The sequence below is a fragment of the Sinocyclocheilus grahami genome, unplaced genomic scaffold (assembly GCF_001515645.1).
Source record: "Sinocyclocheilus grahami isolate Dianchi unplaced genomic scaffold, SAMN03320097.WGS_v1.1 scaffold533.1, whole genome shotgun sequence".
Lineage (NCBI taxonomy): Eukaryota > Metazoa > Chordata > Actinopteri > Cypriniformes > Cyprinidae > Sinocyclocheilus > Sinocyclocheilus grahami.
This window is the reverse complement of record NW_015505712.1, coordinates 20,996-46,393: the sequence shown is the minus strand read 5'-3', so window position 1 is coordinate 46,393 and position 25,398 is coordinate 20,996. Positions and strand designations below refer to the sequence as shown.

Here is a 25,398-nt window from a genome sequence, read left to right as displayed (position 1 = left end):
ATGAGTAATGGAACCGTGTCAGATATTTCAGTATCGGTATCAAAATATATATATTTATGATAACACTACCTTGTAGTTTGTCCTTCCAAACTCTGAGTCCATAAATTACACTGAGCTCCCTCACTGTCTGATCAGCTCTTCACCTGCTGCAGTGGCGGCTTTTCCCGGTTCAGATATCAGGGCTTCTATTGCTCCGTTTACGATCGGATATCTTTATTGGCTACTGAAGTGCCGTCAAAGGTTTAATATCAATTCAAATTGTGGGCGTACTCAGTAACGAACTATGATTTAAAAGTAACGAAGTAGATTGTTTTGCTTAATTTGTACTTCAGTACAAGTAAAAGTACAGCTTTTAAAATATACTCAAAGTACAAGTACCCGAAAAAACTACTTAATTACAGTAACGTTAGTTGTAATTCGTTACCTCCACCACTGCATTTTTGTTTCTCAGAAAAACAATGCTACATCCAGTTATTCTACTTTGAAAAAGTGCATTCCGTGTCAGAAAGTCTTCTTTTTTTTTTTGGGTCTATGGGATTCCGCCCACTTGCAGTTTACCCAATAATATTTTGACAGCCTGGGTTGCAAGTTTGCAGAAAACACAGCATACTGCAGCCATGGAAGTGAGCAAACTAACTGGGTCGCAGATTCTACCCGATCTAAAAAGCCTCAGTATCCACCTAAAAAGCTCTATGACCACAAGCATACTAAAACTCTGATAAATCAACTCATCAGTTTACAGTGTAAGTTTCGTCGCCCTCCAATGTCAGTTGCGCTTGTTTGTGTTGCATGCCATCAATCTAACAACCTGTGTGAACATTCAGTCTGAGAAGGAGGGGGCGGGAGAAACAATATCTTGAATTTAGACAGCAGTATATTTCAATCACACTGTCATTATTATAGACTGCACCTTTAAATGCAGTTAGCTGAACTTGAGAGTTATTTTGTATATCGGTATATTGCACATTTGTAATGATTATGTTGCTATTTAGTACATTTAAAAGTCCTCCTGTAGTCAATCATTTTATCTCTTAAAACTGATCTCTGATCTTTGATATTTAAAAATAATTTATTGATGTCTTAAAATGACTTAAATGTATCTCTACACCCTTAGCTCATTGAGTATACGCAGATTTGTGAATATGCAAATTAGTCTGCGCCTCCACTCAATGGCACCAGCGCAGCCCTGCACTTCTTTCACTCAGTTGGCAAAAGTAAATGCTATAGTAGACTGCAGTAGACTGACCGGCTATTGCTTTCAAGAAATGCTATGTCTTTGATTGGCTATATTACTCAACCCTGCAAAAACATGTTGTAAATAGAAACCTTTGACCAGATATGAAAAGACCTGGCCCACATGTTGACAGGATTGGTTAAATATGTGTGATGTTGGAGGGGCCATTTCAAACTGCGTTTTTGAGACTGATTTTTGTACACCGCCTTTTTAAGGAGAATATACTCTGCAGTGGTGTTGACTGATTCATTTGCACATGGTTTGTCTTTAAGCAAATATAAAATCAACAGATAGACATGTAAACAACAGTAAAAACTTGATTTTCACCACAGGAACTTTAAATGTAACACACACTTGAGTAACACAGTTCAGTTAAAAGAGTATTAAAACACACACTACCTGTCAAAAGTTAATAATTGGAATAAATAAGATTTCAATGTTTTTAAAAGAAGTCTTATGTTCACCAAGGCTGCATTTATTTAATCAATAATGCAAACAGTAAGGTTTTAAAATATTAATAACTATTTTAAATATGATCAATTTAAAATAGCTGTTTTCTATTTAAATAAATATTAAAAGGTACACATTATACGGTTATACAACTCCATTTACTCAACTCAGTGTCACATGATCCTTCAAAAATAATTCTGATATGCTGATTTGCTGCTCAAGAAACGTTGTTTCTTATTATTAATGTTTAAAGCATGTGACTGTACATGTACAGCAAATTAATTCACATGTGAGGTTGTTTACCTTTATTATACAGGGGTCACATGGTTCTTTCAAAACACTTTACTTGTACAGCTGCTCATCTGGCTGTCAGCAGTTGGCTAATGACTGTATTGAAAGACTTAGCATATTATCCATCTTAATTACATTGCTGATCATACTTATGCAGTCATTGTTAGGTAGCATCAGGGCAACATTGTTAATGACTCATCACATAATGAAATATCATGTGCAGCATACGGTTTAAATGTGGTTATAACTGAAAATACTGAAGTAGAAGTGTAATGACTCATATTCTGTATGCTTATATACTCCAAATGCTGCCTTCTCTCAGATTTGGCCTTTTCTACTGCAGTGATTTTATTTCCCCCTTGGACAATTTCTAATCAGATGAGACTGTGTTTGGGTGTCTGCCAAGGTGTTGTTATTGAAAAATGAACTTGTGCTTGTGTTACATTTAGAAATTGATATTCCATCTGATGAAAAATAACAACACTGGGATTACTGCAAAGAAAGACAAATGGATTGGCAATTATAGTGTCCGCCCTTGTTCTTATCTGTATGCGGCGTTCTTTCATCCAAATAAACTTCATTGTGGTGTAATCCTCTACTACAAACATGATAACGAATGGATCTATGTGTAAGTTCAATTGAAGTAAATTCTTTTAAATATATTTGGAGTTTTAAGAGGTTTTAGAGCTGGACCTTCAATGACCAAGCCCATGGTTACAAGGGAAAAATGCCATAAAATAGTGTTAGCAAGTAACCTTGGGCAGAACTAAGGATCAAAGAATAATCCGTCTTCCTCTATTTGGCTTGACTGGAGGCCATCTTGAAATAAGTTTTAATTTGTGTTGATGTATTGAGGCATGTAAACAGCACTCTCTTTCGAGAACATTTGGTCTGATCCTATTGAAAAAGGTTATTGTTATTAGGAAATTTCACTTTTAATTTGCACTTATTTCACTTCTGAATGATTTAAATCTATGGATTATTCCATGTTGCTTTATTTTCCAATTGTCATAGGCTCCAGTGAATTGTAGTTACCTTAGATGGTAATTACAGCTTGTCTATATCAGGAAACAAGTGCTGCCCAGTTCTGTCTTGGGCCTCATTTATTTTTTACAATGTGCAGTATATTAAGAGTGTTCATCTAGCTGTGAGAAACTTTAAATTGCATTATAAATAACTTTTTGCTGACTTTGCTTGAAGGCATGTTTTATAGGCATATAGCTACTACTGCAGCGAAAGCTTCAGAGACAGTTTGTCATAGACTCTCTGCCTCATTACAAGTGACTGTTACCGATCGGCACTAAAATGTGAGTTGGTGTCTTCTGTCACTCTGCAATTATGTCACAGCTTATAAAGCACTATTTTAAAATGGCTGTATTTTTAATGGCACATTTTTATAAGAACATGTTGAACCTCCCGCTCAGATTCAAGATATATTACAAATTGGGATATTGTATGTGTAATTAGCAATGTTATGTGATGTAATACCCCTAAAGTAAAAGTATTAAGTAGTCATTTAGCATATGCAAAGAGTAAAACTGCTGTGATTTAGGTACTTTATTAAGAATCTGTTGGATCTTCCTTTGGCCTTACAATAAAACAATGGCAGAACAGATGTTGTTCCTGTAGTTCAAAGAGCAGAGCATGTTTATAGCAACACCAAGGTCATGGGTTTGATTCCCAGCGAATGCTTGCACTGAAAACATTTAAACCTTGAATGCAATGTAAGTTGCTTTGGAATAAAGCATGGCAAATGCAGGCCAGGTGTTAGTTTCAATGCAATGCATAAAATAAATAAAAATAATATCTCTTTTTTTAACAGTGTAGTTATTATTGGTTCTAATTTTTCTGTTCAATATTTATATCTATTTACAGTGTCATGGAGATGTCAGCCTCCTGTTTTAATATCAGATTTAACTTTAATAGAAGTGTTCAGTACAATTTACAATAAAAAAAAAAACTGTCAGCTGTGCTTGCCAGAAATTCGCCAGAAACGTATTATGTGTCATACGAAGACAAAACGCTGTTATGGTAACACACACTACAATAAAATAATGCAACACAATATATTTATACGACATGCAACAAAATAATAGTAATAATGCAACAAAACTGCTTATATAAAATGTAATCATTTATGATATGTCACACAGGGACTTCTTTCCTTTCATTTACTTTTTTACTGTCAGTTATACATGAACTCCTAGTTTTGCATGCAAAAATACAAATTTGACAGTACTTTACATATATATGAATTTACATATAATGTGGTGATAATCCATCTACAAGTTTTTAGTGTATATTAAAGTTAACCAGTTAACAGACTTGAAAACTAATACTAGCATATAGTAGCTGAAGTATAAATGAATTAGATGGCCCAGTCTGGGTAGCAGGTACTGTACAATATCTTTGCCCTCTTTTCTAGCACATATACAAAGTGCCCTCCCTTGAGAAGATGTGATTGGCAGATGAGGTTAGAGGGTCATCTGTCTCAACAATTCTTAGATCAGCTTACATCTGGATCTCTCTGAAACTTAAGTTGATAGAGGTTTGGGGAGGTCATGTGTAACTGAGCAAAAACACACTTCACTTCTCTGATGGTGTGTAACGCTCTTGTATATTTCCCTGGTATTGTCTGGATTCTCAAGCCCAGACCAGTGAATAATTAATGGTAAAACTTTACAATAAGGTTCATTAGTTAACATTAGTTAACTACTTAAGTTAACATGAACTATGCATGTACAATACTTCTACAGCATTTATTAATCTTAGCTAATGTTAATTTTAACATTTACTAATGCATTATTAAAATCAAAAGTTGTGCTTGTTAACATTAGTTAATGCACTGTGAATTAACATGAACTAACAATGAACGACTGTGTTTTCATTAACTAACATTAACAAAGATGAATAAATACTGTAATGTATTGTTCATTGTTTGTTCATGTTAGTTAATACATTAACTAGCATTAACTAATGGAACCTTATTGTAAAGTGTTACCGAATTAATTCTGCATGGGCTGCTTTTTTACTGCCCCTTTAATAAATTACTCATATCTAATGTTGCTATTACAGTCGTCATCTTCCTCAGAGATTTTCTGTCATGTATCTACACTGGTGTGGTGGAGTTAAATACAAGTTAAGCTTGTAAGCAAGCCAAAATGAATTAGCATTATGTCACAAGTGCTGTACGAGTTACTTGACTTGTATTGAGCCAGAAATGTTCCTTTAAAGCCACAGTGGAACACATGACTCTCATACAATGTAATGTTAAGTCTTTTCTCTTTGAAGTATTGTATCATGTGAGTTGTGGTACAAATGAAAAATGTCGTGATTGAAGTTTATTACCTTATTAAAAGTCCCATAGCCTTAAGTATTTTAATGCTTTATTGTTATATTCTTGAAAAATGTTAGCATATCATCGCCCAGTTAAATGTTCAAAGATGGATACATCCTTTGCCTGCATAAGTATAGTATATTCCCGTAAAGCAATATTATCCTATAGCAAAGCTTGGCTGTGTGATCGTTTATGTCATCACAAAATGTGAACCTAACTATTGCAATGCTCTATATATAAAGTTGTATATATATATATATATATATATATATCTAGCTTTATCCGAATACATACATTACACTCAAATAAAGCGACATACAGTATACTTAGCATATATCAAATTATTGATTTCTAATATCGTTGCAAAAAGGAAAACTATATTAGCACACAGCTCTAATCTGCTAAATGCAACATGAAGATTAAGATATTAAGATATATGTAAAGCTGCTTCGAAACAATGCGTGTTGTAAAAAAAAAAAGTTACAAAAATAAATTTGACTTGACTTGAGGTTTTAAAAGAAATTAGTGTTATAAATCCATTCATTCATTCATTTACTTACCTAACCTCATAATGTATAATCAAAATAGCATAACTGAACCTTCTGGTGGACTTCTCTCTGTATGCAGGACTTTTACAATCATTTAGAATGCTTAAACAACGCCTCTGCAAACTTGTTCATCTACCTCCATTAGAATCAAGTCCCCATCAAGTGGACTTGGATGCACATCACAAGAATAAAAAAAGGTCTGTCATGACTCGCTACTTCTTTTTCTTTAACTTTAAAATAAAACTGAACGCAAGAATTCTGTCCATATTCAAAAGAACTGCATTGTTCTACAAAGGCATTCAAGCTGTGGGCTGGTCTTAGTGTTTGTGTTTGTGTTTGTAAAAGTGTGAAATGTGTGTGTGTGTGTGTGTGTCAGTGAGGGCCAAGTTTAATTAAGGCTCTCACAAGCTCACAGTTCCCCTATTCAATCTGCTCCAGCTGGCCCTCAAATGAGACTCTGACGACTGAGGCCTGCTGTGAGTGTGTGATAGAGAGCGAATCAGAGAGTGAGAGAGAAACCACTTCCATCCTGCCATGAAAGGAAGATACATAAGCACTTGAAACATGATATTTCATTGGATTGCTTTTGCAAGTTACCATCCGAATAGAGATATATAGGAATTGTATTTGCAATTTTTCTTTAAAATGGAATTTACACCAAACGTTTGCCATAAAATGAACATTGGTCTTCCGATTTAAAAATGATCAGACGCATAAAAAAAAATAAAAAAAACATTATACATTAACATTCAAAGTAAACTGTCATTTTAAATTGTCATGATGTGGAAAAAGTAACATAAGAGAAAGTGGCATCAATAGAGTTTGTTGACGTTCAAAAGTTTTTCATGCTTAGGATTGTGTATGACGTCCTGCATTGTTGGTTTTTAATCACACTGTGGGATCAAACATCCACTTCTGATTGAAGTGAAAGATCATAGCATGCCAGCAGTCACAAAGGAAACCAAAGGGAAGTTGGAATGATGCAGAAGTAAAATGTGAAATGATAGTCAACATGTTTCAAATACTACTTAGTGTCTACACATCCTGATACACTAGATACAACATATAGAAAACACGATTGATCTTCTGAAGTCAGAGAACACTGTGTACTATAGGTCACAATTTTCCCTCCACTTTCCATTCAAACCACTTAGGGAAACTAAGCTGCAAAAATGGGTCATTCATAAATCATATGCTGAAATCACCAAGAGCATATTAACATGTGACCACCTACGTTTACATATTCATTGTCAGTAGTAATGCAATAAGCTTCTTGTCAGTAGTAATGCAATAAGAGGCTGTGCTTTACAGTGATTTTAGAACAGCTAAGGAACATTGTTAGGCATGATGCAGAGTGGAGTACATATAAAAATGCAAAAATAAAAATGTTAATGCTACAGAATTGTACTTGCTGCAAATGTATGAAACATAAATGACCTTCCTTTTTATCTTATCACGTTTTTAAGACTAGAAAAACTATGCATAAAATTCTAGTTACTTATAATTCTATACTGCTATTTAACAGAGTATTTAATAACATGCTTATTTCTTTTTATCCACTGTAGGGTTCCATCACTCCCTCCCTTCCTCGCCATACACTGCAGAGCCTGAAGGTCACAGGTTACCACCCTCAGGGACGTTATCGTCAGAATTCTTGAATCAGGGTGGTTCTTCAAAGATCCTCCTGTTAATCTGCAATGTTGCTGGGTCTGGCCAACAAGCTACAAGGTAACCAAAGCACTACATTTTAAACAAATGTTACATGCTAAGTCAGTGTTTCCTAACCTTTTTGCCAGCTGAACACCAAATAGTTTACAAGAGATTTCGAGAAATGTTCTAACCCTTTCAGTGGACCCTTTGATGGACAGTAAGCCAGAGCAGTGTATTCTTTACATGTTGTTTAAAATTCAGTGGTAAGTTACTTTTTAAGCCTGGCCTACGATATTGAGTTATGGACCATGTTAATTTATTTTACGATGCTTGCATTGCAAAAATTGCACAATTCACCTTTAAAACACCCTCTCAGATTGAAAATTTAAACCTGATACAGCTCTTTTAACTTTTGCTGCAAACATTGAATCAGTATGATTTAAGATTCTGTGCCAACTTTATGTGCGGAGACAATTGTAAGGCAATTAAAACAATAGTATTATACTACTGATAAACATTCATATACTTGTGCCTTTATATTTCACCTTATTTTACTGAAGGAGGTGGTGTAACTGAACTTTAACTTCTTTACTTTAGCTAGTCTTATTTTTTAACAAATTATTACTTTTATCAATAAAGGATGCCTGAAATTGATTAAAGATGACCATCTGAAATATTACAAGCAGTACTATTTCAAATGAATACTCTTCTTTTAAACATATTTTTAAATCAAACAATGTGTCAAGGTTTAAACAAATGTATTAAGCAGCACAACTCTTTCCGACTGTGAAAATAATCTGACATTTTTCTTAAGTGCCAAATCAGCATATGATGTGTAATAGATCATGTGACACTGAGGGCTGGAGTATAAAACAGTTATTTTAAATTCTAATAATATTTCACAACTGTACTTTTTACATCAAATAAATGCAGCCTTGGAGAGCGGAAGACTTGTTCAAAAACCATGACAAAATTTTGCTGACCCCAAACCTTGAATGGTAGTTCAATATATAATAAAATGAATGATTCAGCTTTACATGTAATGTGTGTTATATGTGTAGGGATATATTTAGATTTTGAATTGTTTTACCCATTTAAAAATATACATAAATGTATTACATATTTGCACAAAAAAAGCAGATTAGTGTAATTCACCAGTCCTTTGCTATATTTACAAGAGACAGCTCAAGATGCACAAAGACATTAATTCATACAAGTCAGATCAGTTAGCTCTGTCAGAATCAATAATCCAAGTAAGTAAACTGCAGAACAGGGATCATCTTGCATGCTCCACCTACAGCTGCACTGATCGCCTGGACTCTGGGGAGTGCTGCATCTGGCACAGTCTTCATCACAAACCTCCAGCTGTCAATCAGAGCTGCACACAGTCTCGCTCCCTCACCCGTGGAAACAGATGACGGGTATTCCCCTGAAACACTTACAAATGTCAAGATGACATTTTAGGGCCTAAAGAAAAGGGAGAGAAAGAGAAAGAAAGTGTTTGTGTACTGCACCTTAATGGCAGATTCCTGCAACCTCTGGCCCACATTTGATATTGGAAGTTGTCTCACGGATTCAACATTTGCAACAAAAGTTAAAAGAGCTGTATCAGGTTTAAATTTTCAATCTGAGAGGGTGTTTTAAAGGAGAATTGTGTAATTTTTGCAATGTTGATTCTGTCCCAACTTAATGTGCAGAGACAACTTTAAATCCATTCCTAGGTTCAATTCCCTAAAGAGTGCGAGTGCATTGGTTCTATGGCACTTTCAAAGTGCACTTTCTTGCTTGAGCAGTCTGATGTGTCTACTTCTAATTCAACTGATGTTGTCAGGCAGGTCTACCTGTAATATCGGATTTCTGGGAAACTGTTTTGCAGATTTCTTGGGAAATCTTATTTATTTGTGTGGTGCAGTAGTCTCGCATAAGTAAGAAAAGTTAACATTGGCAAGTAAATTAAGGACTATTTTACCAAGCATTGAAAATATATACAAAGAGAGAGTGTTAAATACGGCAAATAACCTAGTGAGTGATAAGAGGCATCTCCTTGCCTCTGCTTTTGAATTGTTGCCATCTGGCTGACTGTATCGTCTTCCTCGAAACAGATCCAAACTATTTTTTATCTCTCAAGAAATCATATATATATATATATATGAAGTCTATAAAAATGCGACTCGACTCAAGTGCCCATATATATATATATATGTTATAATTTTTTTTAAATAGTTGATAAATGATGACCAGCTGGTCATCCCACTCCTTTATTAATTTATTATATTTATCTTAAATGCATTTTTATACCACAATAATAGACTGATGTGAAAATCAGTCAGTCAATCAATCAATCAATCAAAGTGCACAGCAGTCTCTACCAATGTTTGTACAGAAAACACTGGAAAAATTAAAAATATTTATAGACTGTGGTCAGAATTTCTCCCCGTCCACAATTCACAAACTGTCTAGTTAACTAAATGCTTACTAAATTGCTTCAAGTAAACCTCTGAATATATTTCAAAGACTAGCAAATTCAGTGTTTATTTCATTTACAGAAGTTATGTTTGTATCGACAGTTTTTTACACAAACACACACACACACACATTTTGACTTTCTCTTTTTCTCTCCAGGTTTGGGCCTCCAATCCTGGAGAGAGTAGAAAGGACTCTGTCTTGGGATCATCTGCAACAGTGTGTCTGCAATAAGCTTTACTTATTTCAGAAAAATACAATCATAAAGGTGAGTGTGAGCTGAACATAAATTACTACTCACAGGTTTTGGTGTTAGCCGCATATGCTGTGGTTAGAGTTAAAGTAATTATAGGATACCGAATCTCTATATTATGACAGAAACCCCTCGGTAATTATGAGACCTCTCTCCCTGCAAGCTTAAATATGCACATGGGAGAAGGATAATCATAGAGACTAATAAGTTGAACAGGCGATGGAGAGATGAAGAGAAAGAGAGACGGTCATGAGTATAGATTCTTTTTTACTCTTATTAAATACACACCTGTTGGAGTTACTGACTGAAAATGAATGTGAATAAGAAAAAGAGAGACTAGTTTAACTTTAAAGTTTGCAATGTCAGGGAATCATCTTGAGTTAAAATCTAAAATACATTTTAACCACTTTAGTAGAAATATGTTTGACTGACTAACAGCTTACATACTGTATATCAAATTAACTAATGCATTAAATGCCACTTTGAACAGTAAGTCTTTAAAACTGGATGTCACTGTGTTGTAACACCGGTCCTGTTCACTGACTCTTTTTTTTCTATGCTAATTCTCACAACTTATTTTTACTTACAATATTAAACCTGATAGATTGTATATGAGCTTTGCACTGCACAGCAAACTAAATGTGTTAGAACGTATTTCAGAAAATTAATGAGAAAGAAAGACACAAGAGATCTTACAATGTTTCCTAATTGGTTCAGTACAACAGATTGGCCAGTACTGCAGAGAGCAGAGTTGTATTCTTGTAATGTCTTCACACCGTAATAAATTAAAGTACCAATATAAACTCACCTTCTCAAACAAAAGTCAGCTGCCGTTTTCATCTGTTCATTGTTTCCCATTAAATCTTTAATTTATCACTCTGTACGCTTGAGTACAGCTCCATTTTCCTCTAATTCTGCTTTAAATTGCATCTTTAGAGCCTGATGTTCCTCTCTTCCTCAGTTCCACTATAACTCATGCTGCTGTCATTCCCAGAGAAAGCAAATTTTTCAAAACTCTTAATGCAATAAATTTAATGCAAAGAATGTGATATTATCAGGAAACTGTTTACATTATTTTCAGTGGTGCTAGAATGTTTATGAATCAAGATTTTGAAATGTTGTCACTCATGCATTGACAAAATTTTCCAGGAAGTGTATACGTTTATTATCATATAATTAAAAATAATGGGGTAAAAATTGTGTTTAGCAGTCCCTAGTCTATTCAAACATAAACCTGGAGGTTAAAGGGTTAGTTCACCCAAAAATAATTCTGTCATTTAGTTATTCTCATGTTGCTCCAAATCCGTAAGACTTTAGTTCATCTTTGAAACACAAATGAAGTTACTTTTCATGAAACCTGAGAGGTTTCTGTCCCTCCATTGAAAGTGCATTCCACCGAAAGTTGATTAAGAGATCATAAAAGTGATACATATGAACCAAGCTGTTCAATTAGTCTTCTGAAGAGGCTTGATTGTGTTATATGTCAAACATATTTCATTCAGGCTCTTATTCACATATAAACATTGATCAACACATAAATATTTCTTGGTCATAGACATTTCCGAGGACTTCCAGAAAATCATTGTTGATGCACCCCAGACTGGAAAAGGTTCAATCAGATTACAGTACATATTACAGATTACAAGTGGAAGAATCTCAGCTACAATGTTACTCTACTTTTGAGTGGTTGTCTAACAAAAATCACTCCAGGAGCAAGACAAGTAATACTCAAGGAAAGGCCCGAGGGTAACACCTATAGGATCCCCAGGCCTCTTTTACATTGTCTGCGATTAGTGTTTATAATCCGTCACCATCAAGCAAACACTGAACAGGAATGGTATGCATGTCAGCACAGCAATGAGCAGTGCTGGGTAATAACTGATTACATGTAATCTGGATTACGTAATTAGATTACATTTTCAAATGCTCATAATCAGATTACAGTTACTTTATGGATTACATGATTACATATTATTCACACAATGGCATTAAATTATTCATAATTTATTGATTCTCCCTAATTCAAATTTTTTCCACTTTTAAATGTTAATTTCTAAAAATGCTACTGACTGTGTGTCATACCATTCAGCTTTGATTACATTCCCAAAAACAGAAAGAAATATTTCAAGGAATATATTTTCTTTCCCTTTGTTTTTTTTCATATCAAAATGGTATGTTTAATGGAAAGTTTAAAACATGTTTGATAAAAAGTAATCTAAAAGTAAGCTAAAAAGTATTTAGAATACATTACCTAAAATGAGTAACCTAGATGTAATCTTCGTGTAAAATGTAATCTGTAATCATGGTCTAGGAAGCCACTGCTCTCCAAGAAGAATATTGCTACTCATCTAAAATTTGCCAAGGACCACGTGGGTGAGCCAGAAGACTATTGGAAGAATGTCTTGTAGACAGATGAGGCCTAAAAATAGCCATTGGTTTAAATGAGAAGCATTACATTTGGGGGAAACCAAAACAGTGCATTCAATAATATGAGCCTCATCCCAAATGTAAAGCATGGTGGTGGCATTATTATTGTTTGGAGCTGATTTGCTGCCTCTGTACTAGGCTTGGCATCATTGATGGAACAATGACCCTGTGTTTTCTACAGGGTTTTTCAGTCCTTGAACTGAAGCTCAACAGAAAGTGGGTCCTGCAAAAAAGACAACGACCTTAACACACAAATAGGTCTGATCCCCAGTTACAAAAAACATTTGATTGCCATTATTGTCTCTCAAGTTGGTCAAACCAGATTCTGAAGGCAAAGGTTCACTCTTAAATCAACATTATCAGAAGATCTGATCTATACAAACTTCTTTTCAAAAGTTTGGGTTACTAAGATTTTTTGTTTGCGTGTTTTTCAAAGGAAAAAAAGAAGAAATAATTGCACAAAGACTGCAATTATTTGATCAAAATACAGTAAAACAGTAATATTGCAATATATTATTTCAAAAACAAATGTTTTGTATTTTAATGTTTTTATGTGATGGCAAAGCTGATTTTTCAGCAGCCATTACTTCAGTCAGTGTCACATGATAATTCAGAAATCTTTCTAAAATGCTGATTTAGTGCTCAAGTAACATTTCTTATTATTGTCAATCTTGAAAACAGTTGTACTGCTTAATATGTCTGTTCATGATCCTTTGAAGTGGTATTTTTGTAACAATGTAAAAGTGTTTACTGTCACTTTTGATTAATTTAAAGGGGTCCTATTATGCTCTTTTACAAAGTCTTGATTTTGTTTTGGGGGTGTACTAGAACATGCTCTCATGCTTGGTGGTTCGAAAAACGCATTATTTTTCACATAATTTACATTATGACAATACATTTCTCCCCAGGCTGGCACAAACGGCTTGATTAGTTCCGGCTTTGATGAAGGTCCACCTTCCGAAAAACAAAATGTGTTGTGATTGGTTAGCTGTCCCAGTGCGTTGTGATTGGCGAACAGCTTAGACAGTGTTTCATTACTGCCACGCCCCTTGCTCTGTCTTTCAACAAAAACTTTTGGGCGAATCCGGCACTTTACTCCCTGGTGATGTGGAAGCTGTCCTCAGTAAAATGCGCAGCACACAATAGCAAATTGGAGTTATAATGCTCAGGAACAGAGTTAAAAAATAAATTGCAACCACTGTTTCCTGACATCATCCGCTTTCGGAAGCCCAAACAAAGACGTTTGGGCACGGAGGTGAAAAAAAACTGCGTTTCAGGCGGTTGCGCACCAGACGAGTCACGCCACATCTTTAAAATTAAAATACTTTATTTTCTATGAGAGTAGGCACACCGGCGGCACCGTTCGGCATCTGTCCGCGGCTCCTAGCTACGTCGTGTTGTACTTGTAAGAATTGTTCTAGACATGCCGAAAATTTTAAGCTACAGCACAGCAGCTCTTCTTCGTTTTCTCTGATGCACTAACTCTGCAGCAGCACTTCTTCGTCGTCTCGTCTGATGCGCTCACTCAACCAAGCATTCTAACCACAACCTCCCCCCTCCCCACCCCCCAACCATTCGAGTCTCCGTAGGTGGGAATTATTTTTAATGATATTCTAATGAGCCGCTTTGTGATATCACAAAGCCCGGAAAACAAACGCTATAGTCCAAACGAGCCGTTCGTCGTAGTTCTTGAAAAATGATTTTTAAAAAATGAAATATCTCCCTTTGGAGTGGACGTTGAGATTTGTAACTTTCTAGATCTTTTTTATGCCCAAACATGCACACTACACACTGACTAAAATTAAAAAAGCATAATAGGACCCCTTTAATGCATTCTTGCTGAATAAAGGTATTACATTACTGTTTCAAAGTTTAGGGTGAGTACTTTTTTTTTTTCTTTAATGTTGGTCAAATTGATCCAAAAAAGCAGATTTTAAGGGTTCACAAACTTTCTAGAACCACTGTGCACACCCTTATGTCATTCCAAACCTGAATACTGTTATTTTTATGGAACACAAAATTGCAGTTTTTGAAGAATCTTCATGCAGTTCGTATTCATATAAGGACTTTAGTTAAATGAAGCTACAGGTGGGGTGAATCAACAATTTGGTGTTACATTTTTGATGAGTAGTTTTAATTTTCCTTCTACAGACTACTGAACTGTTTAGGATTCGTGTGGTGGGTGGGTCGGCTTCCTGCAGTTACCTGTCTCCCCACGACAGCAGACCTCTGTGCCACCCAACCGTGGATAGGTGAGCTCACATAACCCAGGCGAAAAAAACAAAGCACTAAATATACACTTCTGTTCGAAGGTTTGGTAGCGGTACAATTATTTAAAGGGTTAGTTCACCCAAAAATGAAAATTAGCCTGTTTTACTCACCCTCAAGCCATCCTAGGTGTATATGACTCTCTTCTTTCAGACGAATCCAATCGGAGTTATATTAGTTTTTTTTTTTCAATTCTCATAACAATTTTCCTAAACTCTTAACGCACCAACACACCTACAACACACAATTGGCAAAACAATTAATTTCATGCTCAATATCACACATTGTAAATTAAACTCCAACACTAATTTTCAAAATACAATAATACACTAACACAATCCACCTTGTCTACCAAAACACTGCAAACATATTTTAAAATCAAATAATTATTCCAAAACACTAACACATGTTCTCTTTCAACAGGAACATTTAATCGATCATAGCACAATGTCATAAAAACACTAACATCAGACGGAATTACAGAAACTGCATTATTTTATGTGTCAGATCTTCCCTTATACAATAGTATATTGTATTGATCATAGATTGTGGTTTGCAGTTTTTTTTTAAGCCTCTCTACATTTTCGTTTTGTTGGGTTTGGTAAATGGACATCATTCTCGAATGGGTGTCAAACCAGTCTGTGACTGCACGGGATTGGTGTTCCATGTGATCACATATATTGGCAAGTGGTTTCCCACCCATCACCTTTCTACCTCTGGCACCAGTCTTTCGTGCAGGTTTTCTAAAATCTCACATTTATGCAGGAGTGCACTTTTCCAGACAAGATCAGCCCAAAGAGGTCCTCTTTTACTGTATACCATATGATCATGCGATTGAAAGAACCTCAACACCTGAGTGTGCTTCCTAGATGAGAATCAGCTGTAATTTATATATTTGCAAAACTTCAATCAGCTGTTTCTCATTAATGAATAAAAAACGGGATATATTTGAGTTTCAATTCGCAATATGAACAGCTGTTTACTTTGACTTTAGCCTATAAGTTAGGTTTAGAACATGATGTTATCTGTTCTGACATACAGAGTGAAAGCATTTGTAAATTTGGCAGTAAAAAGCCATTGTTTTGGTCTTGGTTGAGCTTGTTTGTAAAAGAAGTTCTAGCGTTTTTGTGCAAATTTGTGTTAACTGTATGCATTTTGTGTCAAAGCAACAAGAAATGCGTTAATTGTATTGCCTACACACAGACGAATGTTGTGCTAACTGCGTTAATAGTTTAGGAAAATTGTTTAAAGTATTGAAAAAATTGTCATAGCGATTTGTAAAAAAAACTGTAAAAATTGTCCTGGCTTTTCAAGCTCTAACATTGTAGTGGGCGGGTGTTTCTGTTTAACAGTCCAAAACATGTTAAATAAAGCGCGTGCATCCATAAAACGTGCCTCAAACGGCTCCGGGGGTGAATGAAGGCCTCCTGTAGCAAATCCATGCATTTTTGTAAAAAAAAATATCCATATTTCAAACGTAATAAACACTTTTCTATCACTTCCGCTATCTGTCATATGCGGAAGCAGTTCCGGCGGATGACGTAGGACGTCGGCGTTGCGTGATTAGTGACAAACGCGGAGAGAGAACAAAACGCCGGTCATGAATTAGAAGCACAAAACAAGTATTTGTAAAGAAAAATGTCGGAGGATTTCCATATAAGCCAAGAGGAGACTGGTTTTCCTTTGCTAAAGTAAGGAAACTTTGCTTCCTTAAACAAACTCATGAGACTAGCATATCTCAGAGGAGCGTGCACGATGCATACGTCCTTCATCATCCCCCAGAACGCTTCTGCATACGACAGTCAGCAGAAATGAGAGAAAAGTGTTTATTACGTTTGAAATATGGATATTTTTCTTACAAAAACGCATGGATTCGCTACAGGAGGCCTTCATTCACCCCCAGAGCCGTGTGAGGCACATTATATTATAGATGCGTGCGCTTTATTTAACATGTTTTGGACTGTTAAACAGAAACACCCGCCCACTACAATGATAGAGCTTAGAAGAGCCAGAACAATTTTTAATATAACTCCGATTGGATTTGTCTGAAAGAAGAAAGTCATATACACCTAGGATGGCTTGAGGGTGAGTAAAACACAGGCTAATTTGAATGTTTTTGAAAGATTCTCTCTACGGTTGCTCTTATTTGATCAACAACACAGTAAAACCATAATATTGTAAAATATTATAATTTAGAAGAAATGTTTTGTATTTTAACATATATTTCAAAATGTAATGTATTACTGTGATGACAAAGCTGAATTTTCAGAAGCCATTACTCCAGTCTTCAGGGTCACATGATCCTTCAGAAATCATTCTTATATGCTGGTTTGGTGCTCAAGTAACATTTTGTATTATTATCAAAGTTGGAAACATTTGTGCTGCATAATATTTTGTGGAAGCTGTGATTTCAGGATTCTTTGATGTATAGAAAGTTCAAAAGAGCAGCATTTATTTAATTTCCAATCCTTGCTAAATGAAAGTGTCAATTTCTTTAAAACATTTTTTTTTTTTAAATCATACTGACCCCAAACTTCTGAACTGTAGTGTATGTATAGAAATTCCTTGATACCGAATGTTTTCTGTATACCCTAAATGCTCTTCAGTGGCACTAAAGTTAATATCTCCAGCTGCTTTAAACTTTTTAATTGGTCTCCAAACACCCACATCACAGTATTTTAACCTAGTTTGCACTAATTGTATCCTCTCCTCTGCATCATGTTTGTGAGGCTCTAGAGAGACAAACCCAACAAGCCAAAGCATGAAGAGCTCATCCTCTCAGTGCTGTAGGTGTAACACACAGTCTCAAAAGCCAATGATCCATTTCTCAATTTAAAGAGCTTAAAACTCAGTTCCACAGTCGTGACGGCAGCCTCGTTCGCTTCTCTGCCTGCTATTCTGGGCTGTTTTCCTCCCTCTGAAGTGAATATAACAGAATTATGACGTTTTTATTTGTGAATGTGTTCTACTTTAAAGTTTAATGTTTTTAAATTAGAGTTCAGTAAAATGGAATGGATCCTTAGAGCAGATTATGTATGAAATCACAAACTATGGAGTTTGAAGGCTGTGTGTGTGTCTGTGTCCGTGTGTGTGTGTGTACCTGGTATTTATCACGTTATGGGGACCAAATGTCCCCACAAGGATATTTTTTAGGTCCCCATGAGGAAACAAGCTTATAAATCATACAGAATAAAGTTTTTTGAAAATCTAAAAATGCTGAAAGTTTCCTGTGAGGGGTAGGTTTAGGGTATAGGGTAGAAAGTACAGTTTGGACAGTAGAAAAAACATTACGCCTATGGAATGTCCCCATAAAACATGGAAACACAATGTGTGTGTGTGTGCGTGCGCGTGCATGCATGCGTGTGTGTTTATATTGAAAATAAATATTAATACGATTTGTTTTTCTCTGTTAAATGAAACTCATGTGGTGTGACCATGAAAGGCATGGTGCAACCAACATGTATATTCAGTTGGATAACACTTAAAATCAAACATTATATAATGCTAAACGGATCATTTGTTAATATATATTAAAATAGCTAGAAATATGAGATAATGTGCTTGTTAATGTTTAATAAACTTATTAAACATTACCTAATTATTAATAGATCCTTTTTTTATGTAAAATGAATATGCTTACAAATGTCATCAAACTTTCAGTTCATATGATCATGCACTTCTTGAAAATCTACAAATGATTTTAACATATGTTATTCAGTAATTAAAACCTTTTGTTAATGCACAACTTTTGCATTAGGGACAGGTTTGGTGTTATTGGTAGGTCTACGGGTTGGTTAAGGGGTCAATTTGATTAATATAAGGGAACACATTCAATATGTTTATATTACATTGTTTTGATAAATGAACAATTGTTTTCATGGAAAACTGATTTTCTTTGAAGTGACGTGACATGTGGCCAAGTATGGTGACCCATACTCGGAATTAGTGCTCTGCATTTATCCCATCCAAAGTGCACACACACAGCAGTGAACACACACCCGGAGCAGTGGGCAGCCATTTTTTGCTGCGGCGCCCAGGGGGCAGTTGGGGGTTCGGTGCCTTGCTCAAGGGCACCTCAGTCGTGGTATTGAAGGTGGAAGAGAGTGCTGTACATTCACTCCCCCCACCCGCAATCCCTGATGGTACCGAGACTCTAACTCACAAGGGTTACAAGTCCGACTCTCTAACCATTAGGCCACGACTGTTAAGGCGATAAAACATGTTTTGCACCCAAATTAAAATGTGTGTTATGTCTTTAGCAAGCATTTAGCAAAACTTAACTAACTACCCTTTACACAAACATCATTACAGCAGCTAAAAGTCCAATGCCCATAAAGACACTAAATGATTAGTAAACATGTATAAAAATTTACAAATGATGAATATTTTCCACTTTAGATTGAGTACTGCAAAAACATGAACAAATAATTAATAAATGATTTGTAAAGATGTGTAAATAGGGTGAATTCAGGTCATTTGGGACACTTTTTGCCATTCAGACGACTGCTCATAATGAGTTATGAGTTAATGAATAATATGTTAATGTGAATAGTTTGTGAAGTGCTTAAAATTACTAATTAAGCTAATTTTATGTGAACTAAAGTTTAATGACATTTGTTAGCATTAAAAAGTACATTAACATCATTTCTGCAAAATAATTTGTAGTTTAATAACATTTGTGAGCATTAAAGGTGACATATCATGAAAATCTGACTTTTCCAGGTTTTAAGTGCTATAATCAGGTCCCCTGTGCATCTACCAACCAAGGAAACGTGAGAAAGTTTAACCCAGTAACTTTGTTTTGGTAAGCCTTTTTCTGCAAGCATCTGAGAAAACGAGCGCGTCTGATTTCGCTCCCTTGGTGACGTGGCAAAGTGATCTCATTATAATATTACCGCCCCTTAATCTGTAAGTTTACACCCACGGCGCTGTTATTGTGTTTTTCGCAAGTGACAACGGTGTATTAGTTCTAATTCCATGATGAAAGTTTGAGCAAAACACGCTAACTGTTCTGTCTTTGGCTGCACAGACAAGCACAGAACACTGTTTAGAGTCCCAGCCTCAGAGGAGACAAGACAGCAGTGGATTTATTGATTTATTTACTGTATATTGCTGCTGCCGTAAACTTGTGTGAGATTGAGAACTTAGTTTAGTACTCACATGCTGTGACAGCCGCTTTCTGTACGTGTGCTTCAGATGTGTGCTCTCAGAAAACCGTATATCAGAAGTTTAAACTCATATGGTTTAAAACGCATGATTTCAGTGCGATAAACATTATAATCAGAACCAAAACAGATGTTTTTAGCAGGTACCAGCTGTAATGGCACAGCTCTATTCTGGAAAAGGGGGCGGGGAGCAGCAGCTCATTTGCATTTAAAGAGACAGGCCCGAAAAACAGCGTGTTTCTGCTTCCACTCAAAATAGGCATTTTCAAAATGATATAATAAATGATCTGTAGAGTATTTTGAGCTGAAACTTCACAGACACATTCTGGGGACACCAGAGACTTATATTACATATTGTAAAAAAGGGCATAATTTGTCTCCTTTTACTAATGATCCATATATACATATATACAGTATTACCATCTGATAGCATCACTATACCAGGATACTAGCACTGTACTTTTTTGCTTGGTGCAGATTTGAAGATTTGAGGTTGCTGAGGTGTCTGATCACCTCTTCTTACCAACACTTCATTTTTGCACTCTCATCCATGTCTGTCACTGTATAAATAGGTTGTTTATTTGTAATTATGATGTTCAGATGATAGCAGAGACATTCCATTTCTCATGTGGTTACCTGCTGTTCTCTGATGCAAGCCGCTGCTCTTGTGTTCTGAAAGCCAGCCGTTTTAACTGTGCAAGTAATTAAGTTTGTCAGCCATTGCTGAAGATGTATTCATTCATCTAGAGGTTTCACAAGCAAGATTTAGTTAAGAAGACCACGTTTTCCAAGTAATGACAGGAAGCATATGGATGCCACAAACATTTATCATCAAATAGATTGTTCATACGAACCCAGGTTCAGAGAACAGAGAAAAAGCATGCAAAGTTTTAATGTAATTACAGAGACAAAGTTTCTGTGTGTGTGTGTGTGTGTGTGTGTGTGTGTGTGTGTTTTAGCTCCCCAAATTTCAGGTTGAGAGAAGGTAAATTGTTCAGTGTAAGACAAGATAAGTTGTTCGGCGTAAGATAAGAAAACCCCTGCGTATGTGTCAGAGCTTTCTTCTCAATAGACCAGAGTTTATGAATTTAAGTGAATTCCCCTCACGTCTCTGAATTATTGTTCCCTGCTTTTAAATCCTCTCAGAAACAATCGCAATTAACGTAGACGGACTGCGTGTCAGAATTAATCTGGCTTTAGCCCAGCTCTCGGAAAAAACATGTTTTGCAGAATTGCACAGGGTGAACAGTGAGGGCCGAGGCTGTGAACGCTTGTGTTTTTCTTGTGGTTTAACGAGGTCTTTATTGTCATTTGTGTGCATGGGTCATATCTGAGTGATTTATTTTTTTCAGTCTGAGGACCAGTAATGATAGTGAGACCTATAGATGAATCCTACTGGTAATTAACATGAGTAATAAAAAGCTATTTTTAGACTAGCAATTTAAAAGGATAAATTAACGGACCATTGTTCTGAGACTTTTTTTGCCTTTTCTCTCTCCCTATATGTTTTCCTCATATTTTTGTCTCGTTTTGCAATGATAAAATAAGTGAAAGTACATATTCTAGAAAACAAAATTACATTCGAGCTGTATCACTGCGGTAAGAAGACATAATCGTTATAGTTGTGTCTGGTCTTTACCCAGTTGCATGTCATACTTCCCGTCTCGGTTGTTTCCTTATCCCCCACCCCTTACTACATAATCAAACCTTTAATTAAATTATAGTAAAAATACATTATTGTATAAAAACAATTGTGTTGCTTAATATTAGTGAAGAAAATCATGATACATTTTTTCAGGATTCTGAATTAATAAACTTCAAAAGAATAGCACTTATTTGAAATAAAACATTTTTTGTTACATTATAAATGTCTTTACTGTCACATTTGATCAATTCAATGTTGTATATCAGAAGTTTAAACTCATATGGTTTAAAACGCATGATTTCAGTGCGATAAACATTATAATCAGAACCAAAACAGATGTTTTTAGCAGGTACCAGCTGTAATGGCGCAGCTCTATTCTGGAAAAGGGGGCGGGGAGCAGCAGCTCATTTGCATTTAAAGAGACAGGCCCGAAAAACAGCGTGTTTCTGCTTCCACTCAAAATAGGCATTTTCAAAATGATATAATAAATGATCTGTAGAGTATTTTGAGCTGAAACTTCACAGACACATTCTGGGGACACCAGAGACTTATATTACATATTGTAAAAAAGGGCATAATTTGTCTCCTTTTACTAATGATCCATATATACAATACCATGGTATTACCATCTGATAGCATCACTATACCAGGATACTAGCACTGTACTTTTTTGCTTGGTGCAGATTTGAGAAAAATTTGTTGCTGAGGTGTCTGATCACCTCTTCTTACCAACACTTCATTTTTGCACTCTCATCCATGTCTGTCACTGTATAAATAGGTTGTTTATTTGTAATTATGATGTTCAGATGATAGCAGAGACATTCCATTTCTCATGTGGTTACCTGCTGTTCTCTGACGCAAGCCGCTGCTCTTGTGTTCTGAAAGCCAGCCGTTTTAACTGTGCAAGTAATTAAGTTTGTCAGCCATTGCTGAAGATGTATTCATTCATCTAGAGGTTTCACAAGCAAGATTTAGTTAAGAAGACCACGTTTTCCAAGTAATGACAGGAAGCATATGGATGCCACAAACATTTATCATCAAATAGATTGTTCGAACGAACACAAGTTCAGAGAATGGAGAAAAAGCATGCAAAGTTAGTTAGTGTAACTCCTGAAACTGTGTGTGTGTGTGTGTGTGTGTGTGTGTGTGTGTGTGTGTGTGTGTGTGTGTGTGTGTGTGTGTGTGTGTGTGTTTTGGCTCCCCAAAGTTCAGGTTGAGATAAGGTAAATTGTTCAGTGTATAAGACAAGATAAGTTGTTCGGTGTGAGATAAGAAAACCCTTGCGTGTGTGTGTCAGAGCTTTCTTCTCAATAGACCAGAGCTGATGAATTCAAGTGAATTCCCCTCACACCTCTGAATTATTGTTCCCTGTATTTAAATCCTCTCAGAAACAATCGCAATTAACACAGCGGCTTTAGCCTAGCTCTCAGAAAAACTCAGCCATGCTCCAGTCACATCTTCAAATTACCCTGCACTCCTTTTTGCCGCAGCTTTTCCCTCTGTCATATTTGATCGATTGTTTGCAGAATTGCATAGGGTGAGCAGTGAGGGCTTGAACGCGGTGTGTTTTTCCTCTCTCTTGTGGTTTAGCCAGGTGATTATTGTCATTTGTGTCCATAGGCCATATTTGATTGATTGATTTTCTCAATCTGAGAACCTGTAATGATAGCGAGACCTGCAGATTAATCCAAGTAGTAATTAACATGAGTAATAAAAAGCTAATTTTAGACTTGCAATTTTGAAAGATAAAGTAACTGGCCATTGTTCTGACTTTTTTTTTTTAGCCTCTATACTTTTGTCTTTTGTAATGATGAAACGAGTGAAAGTACATGTTCTAGAAAATGAAATTACATTAGAGCCGTATCGCAGTGGTGTGACATATTTGTTATAGTTGACTCTGGTCATGACCCAGCTGCATGTCATACCTCCTGTCTCGGTTGTTTCGTTACCCTCCCTCCTTTACTGCACAATCAATGGCCAAAAAACCCTTTCATTAAATTATAATAAAAATATGTTGCTTAATATTAGTGTGGAAATCATGAAACTTTTTTTTCAGGAATCTGAATTAATAGAAAGTTCAAAAGAACAGCACTTGTTTGAAATAAAAATCTTTTGTAACAAATGTCTGATCTGTTTAATGTGCTGAATAAAATTATTACAACCTTAAAAAGATCTTACTGACCCCAGACATTTGAACAGTAGTGTAAATTCAGTTTAAAAATATATATATATAAAAAAAATGGCAAAATAGAACAGAATGACAGTGTCAGTGTGCCAAATTATGTACTGTCAGACTGAATTGACTATGAACTAACTGATTATAGTCTGCCCCCTAGTGTCTGAATACCGAACTTACAGTCTGAATCATGTCTTTCTCTCACAGGGCCCTGAAATTATGCGGTCCTGGTGGTCCTCTGCATGTGAAGCTTGTGATTGAATGGGAGAACAGAATCAAAGAATGGTAAGATACATGCAGCTTCATAAAATGTTCTTATTTAAATGTACCATTCATTTAATTTAAAACCACCGTAAGTGTCAAGTTCCCAGTATTAGTAAGAGTCTTCTCAGTAATATGGTTTAAAAGTAATTTTATGTGTGATTCATATATGTTTCAGTCTCTTTGGTAACATTCAAGAGGAAGTTATTGAGGATGCAGAGAGTGTGAGAATCCAGCAGCAGAATCATGTACAGCAGCACAGCTGCACGCTGGATGAGTGTTTTCAGCTCTACACTAAAGAGGAGCAGGTACTCTCTCCTCCAGTCACACTCTCTGCTTATTTCTCTCTTTTATACAGTTTTCTTACTCTTTTCATTTAAAGATTGGATAAATATGAATGTGTGTAGTAACTATATAGAGATACTAGAAATACTATACACGGTATATGGCATATATATATATATATATATATTTCTGAAGAATCAGGAAAAAAACGGAGACAGACTAAATCCAGAAGAACCGTGACAACGTCTCCAAGATTCTTGAAGAAGCCTTCCTGCAAAGCTACCCGAAAAACTATGCACAAGGACACCAGCTGTTTTAAATGCTAAGGGTGGTTACACCAGATGTTGATTTGATTTAGTTAAAAGAAGTTAAATGATAAATAAAATCTATTTATGACATTATTTTAGAATGCATCTTCACTTTACAGCATGTTTACACATTTACACTTGCATTATTAGCGCCTAAAACCTTTCACAGTATTGTAGCTTTTCAGGAAGGTTTCTTCAAGCATCTTGGAGGCATTGCCACGGTTTTTGTGGATTTAATCGGCCTCAGTTTTTTTCTGATTCTTCATGTCATTCCATACAGGCTGGATGATGATGAGATCAGGGGTCCGTTCTTTGTACCTCGCTTAATACATCTGAGATGATTTGAAAGATTCCAGATCTAGTAATCGTGATAACTGATCTCTGGCTAATTTGGTTCTTCAAACGAATTTGCGGATTTGAATAAAATATCTGGATTAAGTCATGTTCCCCCAAAAATGGCAGATGTATCGATACTCAAGACCACGATCAGCAATGCAGCGATTGGCTGGCGGCAAGACAGCTATGTAATGACATCATATATTTAAAAAAGACACCTGACGAAAAAACTTGACAAATTTCTGGAAACAGCCAAGCGAACAAAACTACATAAATGTAATAATAGATAAATGAAACGTGC

At 35.7% G+C, this 25,398-nt stretch overlaps 1 protein-coding gene across 1 annotated transcript in view; it reads left to right on the top strand.

Moving 5' to 3' along the window:
- The window catches only part of LOC107555366 (ubiquitin carboxyl-terminal hydrolase 43-like), a 109,825-nt gene that overhangs the window by 76,300 nt on the left and 8,127 nt on the right, over nt 1-25,398 (top strand). Inside the window, exons 7-11 of the mRNA XM_016238129.1 lie at nt 7,426-7,588; nt 10,133-10,241; nt 14,805-14,905; nt 24,115-24,192; nt 24,347-24,476. Of these exons, the coding sequence (XP_016093615.1) occupies nt 7,426-7,588; nt 10,133-10,241; nt 14,805-14,905; nt 24,115-24,192; nt 24,347-24,476 (581 nt within the window). The remainder of the gene's footprint in view (nt 1-7,425; nt 7,589-10,132; nt 10,242-14,804; nt 14,906-24,114; nt 24,193-24,346; nt 24,477-25,398) is intronic.